The sequence below is a fragment of the Sarcophilus harrisii genome, chromosome 5 (genome assembly GCF_902635505.1).
Source record: "Sarcophilus harrisii chromosome 5, mSarHar1.11, whole genome shotgun sequence".
Classification (NCBI taxonomy): Eukaryota; Metazoa; Chordata; class Mammalia; order Dasyuromorphia; family Dasyuridae; genus Sarcophilus; species Sarcophilus harrisii.
The window spans coordinates 210,107,843-210,120,121 of NC_045430.1; the positions used below are offsets into that span (position 1 = coordinate 210,107,843).

At 30.7% G+C, this 12,279-nt stretch overlaps 1 protein-coding gene across 2 annotated transcripts in view; it reads right to left on the bottom strand.

The window, feature by feature from the left end:
• Positions 1-12,279, bottom strand: part of ESYT2 (extended synaptotagmin 2) — a 95,443-nt gene that overhangs the window by 13,210 nt on the left and 69,954 nt on the right. The window contains exons 10-14 of one of the 2 annotated variants that reach the window (XM_031939582.1): positions 12,005-12,087; positions 10,268-10,316; positions 9,355-9,444; positions 7,873-7,968; positions 1,861-1,923 (exon numbers count right to left, since the gene is read on the bottom strand). In XM_031939582.1, the coding sequence (XP_031795442.1) occupies positions 1,861-1,923; positions 7,873-7,968; positions 9,355-9,444; positions 10,268-10,316; positions 12,005-12,087 (381 nt within the window). The remainder of the gene's footprint in view (positions 1-1,860; positions 1,924-7,872; positions 7,969-9,354; positions 9,445-10,267; positions 10,317-12,004; positions 12,088-12,279) is intronic. The other variant, XM_023505018.2, reaches the window with a different exon arrangement.

Here is a 12,279-nt window from a genome sequence, read left to right on the forward strand (position 1 = left end):
TACTAAAGTAACCAAAATGTTCCTTTGGTAGAAATAGAAGAAAAATTTCAGGGTATCACATACACATTCCTACATTTTACCAAATGTATCTAAATACCAGGAAGAATAAATGGCATTTTCAAATCACTTTTCATTTTAAAAAAAAAACTTAAATACTAACCAACAGTAACTTCAGAAATAAGAAGAGTGAAAAATTAAACTTTAACACAAGCAGCTGACAAGAAAATACAACAAAAATACAAAAATGCACAAAAATGAGGTTTATTTAGAACTCAGCCCCACAAGAGACTAACATAGTTAAACATGAATTAAACAACTGTTAGTGAAAATTAATTATAGCACATCAGGTCACAAAAAGTTCTTTCTAGTTGCACTATTCTAGAACTAACCTTATAGAATCTAGCTAATTGCATTAACTATGAAACAAAGGACATCACAAGTACTTGGTTTAGGGGGAAATTTCAGTTTAATCTATATTGATGTATTTGAGTATAACTGCTTATTAAATATACCATAATCTGTAGAAGTAATGCACCTCTAAAAATATAGGCAGCTTACCAGTTAAAACTAACCTGACAATGCAAGAATGAGTTCACTATTATACAATAGAACGCAGAAGTCTGATTTCAATGATGTCATTAGTTTTTTAATCCAATTTGGCTTCAGTTATTACTTCTTTCAGTTCACTAGCAAATCAGCAATTAAGCAATGGCTTTTTATGTACTATATGAAGCAGATTTCTGATTATCCACACTACTCAAATTTAAATTGATTTTTGAAGATATATAGATACTTATTGAATGCACAGTTTTAGTGGCAGAATTTTCTTGAGGGGAAGAGAAAGGGAGAATATAGAATGGGAATAGACTGCTTTTTTTTTCAGTATCTACATATAAACATTTAGCATCTTCCAAAAATTCACAACAAAAATAGTTCTGTTTTGTTTTTAACCAGTGGAAAACAATAAAGTTGATCAACGACATCAAGAGCAGAGGTACTCCTATTAAACAGAATTTCAAAACTTTGCCTTTTCAAGAGTGGAGCTCAGTTTTCAATATACCTCATTCAATGAATATTTAAAGCTTCCCAAGAAAAGCTACCATGAAACAATATCAAAAGACACAACTATAGATTCAAAGATGGATTTTATTAGCTTGTTAACTAAACATGTTGGAAGAAATGATCTTTCAGTGTTCATATAAAGTTGGTTGATAAAATTACTAAATCATATTCTAAATTTGGTAAGGTTTAAGTAAAAATATTTAATCATTTTGACAAATTTGAAACAATTAAAACAGGAACATGACTTAAAAACCAGTTGATTTATATCTGATATTCCCTATGGGATAAAAGATATGAAAATATATTTAAAGAGTTCTCATATAAACAGAGGTTGACCTTATTCTGCTTAGTGTTAGAGAAAAAACTAGGAATGACAGATGAAAGTTGCAAAGAGGCAGACAAAATTCTCTACCATTAAAATTATGCCAAAGTGGCCTGGATTGTTAGACGATAGTAGCACTCCTTCACAAAGGCCTTTGAAGTGGAGGCTGGATGGGTTCTTGTCAGAGATAACAGTACTTTGAAGATGGAGGATTACTGGTCAGATAGTTGCTAAAACTAAGTAATTTCTAATTAACTAGTAGAATCTGCAATTCTGTACAAATGTTCATATTTTTCTTTTAAGTTGATTTAAATGCTCTTGGATCACTAATCCTTGAAAGTAAAAAGTATGGTATGTTTAATAATGTCAACTATAAAATAAGAGATTAAATAGTTTGAATGGAAACTAAAAGGTTCATCTTTTTCAACATGTTTCAGTTAACTTTGTGACCTAAATGGAAAACTGTATTAGTTTACCTTTAAAGCTTTCTGAACTGCAGCCTTCTTCAAGCCATCATGGTTATATTCTAATGGATTACTCTTTCAAGTCAGAAGAAAATGAATATACCAAGGGTTAATACAACATGCAATGAGGAGCTCATGTTAGGTTAATGACACAAAAATGGGAACCCAAAATTTAAAAATAAAAATGAGAAGTCCACCACTGAAAAAAAAATAAATAAATTAAAAAAGCAAACAATAAAAAAAAGCCATTTGTTTTACATTTTTTGAAGCACAAGAACAATAAATATTTAATTGGCAAATATTATGAAATGATAACTGTCCTCTCATATGTCTTTTTTTTTTGTACTCTACTTTTGTATTAAAGAGCAACAACACTACTGCCAACATATCAATAAGGTTTTAGGCCAGGTTTCATAAGCTATTTTTTGTCCTAGTCCTAGCCCTTGTTTGCACCAACTATGGTTAAGTAAAATGTTAACTAAACTATGAATCCCAACTGCTCTTAAGGGAAAAAAAGAACAAGTTTCCTCAAAACTAAGAAAAAATATGAAATGATTAAATGGTATCTTGCTTTTTTAAAGACCTAGAATCACCTCCCAAATGAATGCTATTTGAGACATTTCAAAAACTATAATCAAGAAGGCAATCCAATTTCATTTAAGAAAAATAGGATTGGCCTGGAGAGAGATGTCCCAGGGGGTCTCTCATTTTAATTCTATCCCAAGTAACTGTGCGACTTTGAATAAATATATGACACCCAGAATTTGAAAGGCTTTAGTTTTTTTACCTAACAAAAATGAGGAGACTGGACCAGAAGATACCTTATAATTTGCAAATTCTGATTCTGAGTTTCATTTCTGACTATCTAGAACTTAAATGATCATGATCAAAGTGCTTCCTCCTCTTTAAAGGTGGGTTTTGTCACCCATTATTTTCACACTCTTAAAATGACTTAAACTGTTAATTTCTTTTTATTATGTGCAAACTTATCATTTTGTTTGCAATTAATTCCAAATTATCAAACCATAATTTTCATTCTAGTAAATCCATTTATACTAACTGAAGGTAACTATCAATCTTCAATAATTATGGTAATCTGAAAAAAATGTGGTCTATCTATCTTTGACTAACTCTAATTATTGAGACATTAACAAATGAAAAGCCCTATTATGTTTTTCAGCTTGCATAATTTAGAAGCATTTCTCCTAAGCTAGCCTCTATGGAAAATAATGATCAATATAATCAGATGCAAAGATATTAAAGGCTTAGCTTAGCTTACAAAAGTAAAAGTGCAATATGCGTTAGTAATAAATGAAACTTCTGACTAATCTATACAGATCATTCATCTTAAATATGTCAGATATACAGAATTAAGAATTTAAAGAATTCATATAGCAGAAAACTATTTCATTTTATATACTGTGATGTATAAGTGTGAAAAATTTCAAGGATCACTGGCATGTGCTAGCTGGCAGCATCTGCTGCTGCAAAATTTCCATATTAAATTAATATTAAATCTTAGTGGAATGGTCAAAAAGGAATAAACTTCTAAGAGCTATGAGTATAAAGGTAATTGATTCCCACATAAGAAATTCTTATATCACAGAATGCATTTTGCAGAAGGAAGCTAGTGTAATAGAGATCTTGGAAATGGAAAAGTTTGGACGATGATCTAAAGCATATTGAAAGTGCAATAGTTATAAATCCATTGGTACATTTAAGAATCAAAAACTTCTTCGGGCTCTGACACAATCATGAACCTTCACTGCTAATAATTATTAACAATTCCATTTAGGGCAAACTTCCTTTCCAATAAGATGCTACTGTAATTCTTCAGTAGAAATTAATGTGAAGTGAAACTGACTTTAATAAACTTGCAAAGAAAGCAAAAAAATCATATAAATGGTAAATTATTTCTTTAAATTATTCATAAAGGAGAAAATAATTGAGAATAATCTGAGAAAAACATTGGGATATATCCAATATGATATATCTATTTTTTTAACATATTTGATTTTACAGTATCTATATTTTAAGGTTTGTTATTGTTTTTAGTTGAAATGGCTTTAAATCATGGCTTTTCATTGACTAGTTTGAGAAAATGTCACTTAACTACGTCAGCCCTCAATTTGCTTGTCTACTTGTTTTTCTTAACATGGTTGTTATAAGATTCAAATAAAAGAATGTATATGAAAATGCTTTCACATAGTATAAGGTTTCTCATTCACCTGAATTACCATGAACATCCAGTTCTCATAGATTCAAGGGTCAAATGAATTTCAAGATTTATTCATTAAATACTGAAAGTCTTACAGTTAGAATTTTTTTGGGGGGAGGGGGGAGATAAAGAATGGGACAGAGAAAGAGAAAGACAAAGACACAGAGAGAGGGGGGAGGGGGAAGGGAGGAGAGGAAGAGGGAGAGAGAATTGATTAAGTTGTCTGTGGTTTTCCCAGAAAATGAAAGGAAACATATAGCATCAATGGAAAAAAAAAAAAATCAATTGAATGAATCAGATCATTAAAGGATAAGATCAGTGGTATTCAAAGTAGGATCCAGAGAATACTCATGGTCTCTGAAACAGTTTCAGACGTTGTGCAAATTCAAAGTTAGCTTTTATTTCTAATGTGTAAATATCTATTAATATAAACCATATAAACAAAAACTCTTTGGACAGATCCTCAAGAATTTTTAATAGTGTAAAGATACTAGGAATAAAAGTTTGAGAACCACTGGATAAGATTATGGGAAAGAGGCAAAGAACCTAGTATTTACATCAGAATAAGAAGTTAGTGAAAACTCTCAACCACCCATTTTGGGAAATATTCAAACTCCACAAATCTCAAATCCATCAGAATATGAACTTGAGAAAAAAGGAGATGAGATGTAAATAACAGAATGTTTTCTTTGTTAGAAACTAAGAATGGGGGGGGGGGAGGGGGAGGGCAGGGAGAGATGAGATCTTTGGTTTCCTATTACTCTCTTACAATTACTATTTTGTGCAAAGTATATGTGATTCCCCCCCCCCACTGCTATTAATAATTAAGAGTTGACTACATTAGAAGAATATAGAGCAAAAGGATATAGTCATAGCTTAGCTTAATATTTGAAATTATTTTGTTGGTGCAGGGCACTGGACTAAAGGGAAAGGACAGCTGTAAGCTCAAAATCATCCTTACATCTTAGTTGAAAAGCAATCACAAGGAGAATTTAATTAATAAAACTTAAAATTCCTCCAAAGATTTCTTTTATCATATACCAAAAAAATAAAATAAAATAAATAAAATATCAGCCTAGAAATCCAAATCTCTGACTTCTTAAGAATTCACTCAGCTTGTGCTTCTCATCACAAGATGTAACATACTTACCAATATTAGATTAAAAAAAAAAAAAATTTAAGTAGCACAACAAAATGCATAATAGTAGAAACCATGCAAGGAAATCAAATAAGCATGCTTGGTCATTCCGCCAAAGTTGATTGCTTTAGAAGCACCAGTCCACACTCCAGCAGTCTCCAATTAAAAAGGAAAAAGTATAACACCAGAGAACTCACAAATAGGGCTCTATAGACTGAGGTAGTATTTTCACAAAAGACTAGTCCCGATGCTCTCCTCTCTTTTAAGTAGCCACACCCAAAGTTTCCCTCGTAGATACTCTTAAGAAGGTGAAAAATGGAAGGAGAAAGCAAAGAGTGATGGATTGTGGTAAAATGAATGCACAAGAAGCCCTTCTAATATAAAAATGTATAGAAAAAGAGTCAAAGAATTCCCAACAGCTGGCAGAAAGACCCAGTGAGCAAGCTTATTAAAAATGCCAGTAATTTAGCAGGTAAATATTTTCCAAAAATTTTTTGCCTGTCAGCCATGATATTTCATGCACAAAGTGTCCTTTGTGAACATTCTCCAAATTTCGATTTGACACTGTATAAATTATATAATATTGAAACTACCTGGCCCATTCAACTTACTATTATTATTATTATTATTACTATTTTTAAATACAGAGTACATTCTAAACATCCAAAATGACCAAATTTGAGTTTTAAATACAATTATAGTGAAATGATAACTGTATGGCAAGATTCTATTATCAGAAAACAATTCACAAAGTCCAATTTTAATAAATCACATAATCTACACATGTTGACTCCAAAAAATATTGAAGCCAACATTCTAGAAGGCATAGATATATAGAGTACATTTTCTTCCTTTTGATACAAGATAAAATCTACAAAATATGCAAATACACAAAAAAAAATACATTGATAAAATGTTTAAAAAAAAAGCTCAAGGGACGATGAAAAAGAGAAAAGGAAACTGTTAAAAATAACATTATCAAATTATGATAGGAACTAGAGTGAAGAGTATTGGAGACCTTCTTGGAGTAAAGTAAAGCAAAATTGAAGGTGTCACACCTATGGTCTTTTCCTCTGAATCAGAACTCTAGTCCAAGAGAAGATAACTAGTTGAGACACTTGTACGAGTAACAAGTTCTGCTATGACTCCATTTTAACTTTATGTAAGTATGCACATAACTACATACACACACACACACACACACACACACACACACACACACACACACACGTTCTTTGGGTCAAAAAAAAAAAAAAAAAAAAAAAGGAAAATTTTCTAGCTGAATATTCACCAATATTTATAAAAAAATTGTCCTCAAAAACAAACTAGAAGCTTAATAGACAATTATAATATTTTGCTAAAATGCATAAAAATACATGATAAACTGTGCTATGAAGAAAAATGTATAAATCCAAGTATTTGATATCTATTTAGTAATACTAATACTAATCTAGTATTTTGATATCAGATCTGATGAAACTATATGTTGAAACAAAGTATAAACAGTCATTTAATGGAGTAAATTTATTCCAATTAATATGGTACATCTATGAAGATCTAACTGCTACATCTCTAAATTTAAAAATCACCAAGTTTCATTGCATGTGTTATTTTTCATTATGTATTTTAGGAGAACACATTTTGTATCTAATGTAACATGGTTTCTTTTCCATGTTTTCAATTTTGAAAATGACAATTTTGCTTTAAAACTTAATAGCTAAATGATTATGTTTACATATAAAACACTTTAATAGAAATTAAAGAAAATTAAGTTTAGAAAACTATGGTTAAAAATGACTACTTTACTTAGGTTTTAAGTACCATCAGAAATTTCTAACAGTATATAAAATTAGACGCATTCTTTCAATCCACAAGTGCCATCATCACTCAGCCTACTCTATACTATAGAAACTACAAAAAGTAAATATTTTACCTAACTAGATCCAACTTAAGCTAGAATGCAACAAGTATATGGATTGGATTTTGGAGTTAACTTTTAATCATTAATATCATTGCTAGCTCTTTGTTTACCCATCATCAATTTTTCTTTAGGTTTAGTTTTCATTGGTTTTTTATGTTTTACTGATGCTTTTCCTCCACTGATGTCACTCCTCAACTCTTCTTCTCTTCCAATAGAACCCTCTTTTAAAATACAAAAGTACAATTTAACAAAACTAACTGAGATCCACTGTCCCTAACTGAAAACATAAGCCAAGTAGGAACAATACCAGTCTACTGCCTTTCTAATGATAAGAGGGAAGTATGTTTCATTATCAGTCTTCTTGAAAGAAGACTGATCATTACATGATCTAAATTAATGCCACACTCCCCACTTGTATGAATGAAAATCCAATATTTGTTTTTTCGGGGCATACAAGTTTACTCACATTCAAGAAATCAAATCACACACTAATACTATAAATAAGTTCAATCTAAAGAACTATCAAAATAAAAATGTACTTTCTAAATCAAATTAAAACCTATTGTCTTTTTTCTGACACACAAAGTAACTAACAGTGTGCACATGAAAACATGAGCAAGGTTAGAACATGTGGCACAATGTGATTCATAGAAGCAATGGAACACATTCTCAAGCAAAATGTGCTAAAAGGAAATAGAAGCATCCAAGAGGATGATTCAAGGGGAGACTCATCAGTACATAACTTACTGGAAGATTTCTTGCTGAATCCAAATATAAGATAAGCAATGCAGAAGAAAGGCCATCATTGGCTTGGTTTTTGTCAGCTTTAATGCCTGTTAGCACCTAAAAAGAAATGACTTGTTAGAACTAATGTTTTGACCATTTGTTCAATAGCTTTAATATATATTAGACTAACCAGTTAGATCAGTTAAAACTAATGTATTCCTTGAACTCAATGACAAATAAGATAGTTCAGAAGCAAACATGAGTGTCATGAAATCAGATGGCAATAATTTTTTATTCACTAGATATCTGTCAAATAAATGAGTCATTTGATATCTGGATCTTCAATATCTTCCAGTAAATGTTTGCTCTTACAAAGATATCAATCAATTAAAGTTTGTTTAAACCAGATATATGCCGTGAAAATAAACTTTTAAATATATTCCCCCAGTAACATTCAAAACATTTTTTACATTTTGTTTTTAAGATTTTTGAGTTCCAGGTTCTCTCCCTTATTCCCATCCACAATTAACACATACGAAGCTATGCAAAACATGTCTATAAAAGTCAAGTTATAAAAGAAAACATACATCTCCCACCCTAATGAAAATAAAAACCTTCAAGAAAAGTTAAGGTAAAAGGAGAGAGAGAGAGAGAGAGAGAAAGAGAAAGAGAGAGAGAGAGAAAGAGAGAGAGAGAGAAATGGAGAATAATCTGTATTTAGACCCAATTAGTTCCTTCTCTGGATATGGATAGGATATAACTCTTTCAGAGTAGTTGTAGATGACTGCACTACTGAGAACAAAGTCATTTACAGCTGGTCATCCCAAAAAACTATTACTTTGTATACAGTATTTTTCACTTTGTTCAAGAAGGACTTTTCAGGGTTTTTTTTTTTTTTTTTTCCTGAGAGCATCCTACTCATCATTTTTCAGAAAACAATGACATTTCATCACAAACACATACCACAGTTTATTGAGACATTACCCAATTGAGAGGCCTCCCCTGTATTTCTAATCTTTTTTTTGGTCCTGAGAAGAGAGTTGCTATGAATATTTTTGAACATATAAGTCATTTTCCTTTTTCTTTTTCCTGGTTTTTTCCTCCCCGATTCTCTTTCAGTATAGCAGTGGTGGTGTTAAATCAAAGGATATGCATGAATCTGCAGCCCTTTGGGCACTAATCATATCAGTTGAGCATGGTTCTTGTTTTTTACAGATTTAACTCAGATTTGAGAAATGAGGACTTATCAGAGAAACTTACTTCGAAAAATTTTGTTACAATTACTATTGCTAATTGTACTCACCCTACCCCCCCCCCCTTTATTCTTGTAAATTTTATTTTAAAATAGTTTGAATGTTTTTAAACATAGAATTTCAAACATGGAATAGAATAGGATAAGGTTTCATATGAAAACTAAAAAGAAATTATATTTTTTTTTAACTTAAGAAATTTGAAAGGAATGGACTTAAAAAAAACCTGGAAGATTCAATTTAGAAACAGTACCTTATCAAGATTCTGAACATTTGGCATCAATGTGAGCCATTCCAGTTTCAAATGCAATTTTCCTTTAGGGACCTCATCCAGAGTGAACCACTGAAATGAAATGAAACAGTTGAAAATTTTCTAAATTGATTAGTAAAAGTTTGCTGAAATGAATCAAAAAGCTTAAAATAAAATAATGTCTCTAAACAGTTAAAGCTTCATTATACTGAGGCATCAATTATTTTATATGACGCAATCTGAAGATTTCAAGTGTGTATACTTATGTTAAATGTTTATGTTGTCTTAGTAACAATAATGGCCTTGAAAAATCAGAATTCCAAGCAAAGAAAGATATAAAAGCTGTATTTTTTAACCAGGCTTACAATTTGTTTCACTAACTACAATACAGTAAGTGTATTCATTTCTATCTTATCAATTATAATGTGAAAGATAAAAATGTATACTATTATTACAGAGGTGTGGAATAAATGTATTCTCTCCCCCATCCTTAGCCAAATCTTTTACCTCTTTCAATACCATTTCAAATCCCACCTTTTCCATTAAACTCTTCTCAGAGCATGGTTTCTTTCTCTTCTATAAACTATTTTACTATCTACCTTTCACATGGCCTTAGGATACCTATAATTGAATTGAGCTATTAATTAAATCTCTATTACTTAAGACTTTAAGGGTACTTACATCTTATCTCCCAAACCTTCTTATACTTCTTTTAATCCCCTATAGTGCCTAGCATAAAGCATTCAAAAATGTTATTGATTTGTATTTTTAACTTTGCTGTAGTAAATTTAGTTATATGTTGAAATATATTTGCTAATATCAGTATAAGTACTTAGAAGTGTTTCTTTGTAAAGGTTACATGACAAGACAAAATTCTCAGAAAGGCAAAGAATTTAACCAACAAAAGGGAACTTACTTCATCTAAGAGGCGTTCCTTCTCAACTTCGATCAGATCAATCATAAGACTAAAGAAACAATAATATAGCTTCAGAGCACTATGAATTAAGCATACTTAAAAAAACACATGAAGAAATCTTAAGTTAATAGGATCACAAATTAGTGTTTGAAGTCATCTCATGGGATATTTAGTCCAACTCTTGTTTTACAGATAAGGAAACTAAGGCCTACAGACAGACATTAAGTGACTGGCCATAGGTAATCCTAGAAAGTGGCTTTGACCTCAAATTGAGCACTCTTTAGCACAGATTTAACTGAATGTATAACAGAAATGCAAACAAATTAAAGACAGCTATTCATTAAATATTATGTTAAAGAAAATGAATGTCCATCTCAATTATGAGTCTTTATGTTCAGCATTATAGACTTATCCAAACACAGTTGCTGTGGAGCAAAAAAGGATTGGAATAGGGATGGAATCTTATGAGAGAAGGAAAGGGGGAAAAAAAACTAAGCTGCTACAAGAAAGTTGAATTTCTCTTAAGTATTGCTGCTCTTGCTATTATTTTTAAGTTTTTACAGAAGCTCAAAATTAAAAAGCTCACACTGTTGAAAGAAATCAAATTTTTTCTCTTACATTTCCTCACATTTAGAAGAATCACCTCATTCCTAAAATTAAAAAAGAGCGTCTATCTGAAAATTTTAAAATGCTGAAATTTCTTTAAAATAAAAACAAGAAAAAAATAAAAAAAAGAAAGCCCTTGAGTATGAAAAAGGAATTAGGAGAAGCATATAATTGGGTTTTAGGAGATTGAATAGAAATAGAATCGAACTGTATATTCTTCTACTAGATTCCAAAACTATTAGACAGTTCTCAATTTAAATGAATCAACAGAAAGGGGGCTCTGAAAAATTGTCAGAAGAGACAACTAGATGATGTTAAGAGCAAAGCAAAAGTAAAAAATAAAGTCAAATTTTAAAAATCTAGAAAAAGGACATTTAGAAAAGCAAGAAGATAAGGCACAGAAGAATGAAATGTAGAGGGAAGGAAAATTTAGAAAATGAAAGATATTCAGGCACTGTGCACATTTCAAAGTTCTTCATAGAAAACTTCAACAAGCACAATTAACTTTTTTTTCTTTTTAGTAATATGCACACATTAAATTAGACTGTACAGTTAGAGTATTATTATTGAAGAATACCCACTTCTTATGGTTATATTAATACTATTCTAACAGAATATTCTATTTTTAAAACTTCAGTTGAACTGTCTTGACTAAGACTGTTTTGACATTCTGGAATACTCTTATCAAAATTACACTTCAATTTTGTTCTATAAATTTCATGTCAGTGAAATTATTATTTATAGTATTTATAGTGACAACAATAGGGACAAGGTTTTAACCTATGATTTCAATGATATATGGAACTCCTGGATTAGGATGTTCGCTCTACCAATGCAGGGCTATATTTTTTCTAGTTACAAATTTAAAGGGTCTCTAGAAGAATAAGAAATGAAGTGACTGATATCCTCGGAGTCACATAAATAGGACATGTTAAGAGACAAGACTCTTTAAGGTTGGTTCTCTAATCACTACACAACATTTCCATTATTCAATAATATGTTTTAAGAGTAACTAAATCAACCAAACTTTGTCTATTCGCAATAGCTATCAGTAAATAGTAAAAGAATTTATAGTATTTTATTACAATACAAAGAGATTACATTCCAAAGTTATATACATAAGGAATTCACCTTCCAAGGAAATCATCCTTGTCTGGGTCTTCATCAAAGAGTTCAATTTCTAACTCCTGCCCGGGATGTTCATAAACCAAAGCCTGAAAAATAAAACAACAATAGTCATTTTCTACTAAGAAGTAATACATATCTAAAAGACTTTAAAACTTTCAAAATTTTACATATCCAATCTCCTAGCCCTCACAAAGGACCTTATGAAATGTGAAAGTAAGCAATGTTTTATAGAAGAGGAAACTGACTACCAAAAGTCTTAATTTGTCCAAGATGATGGC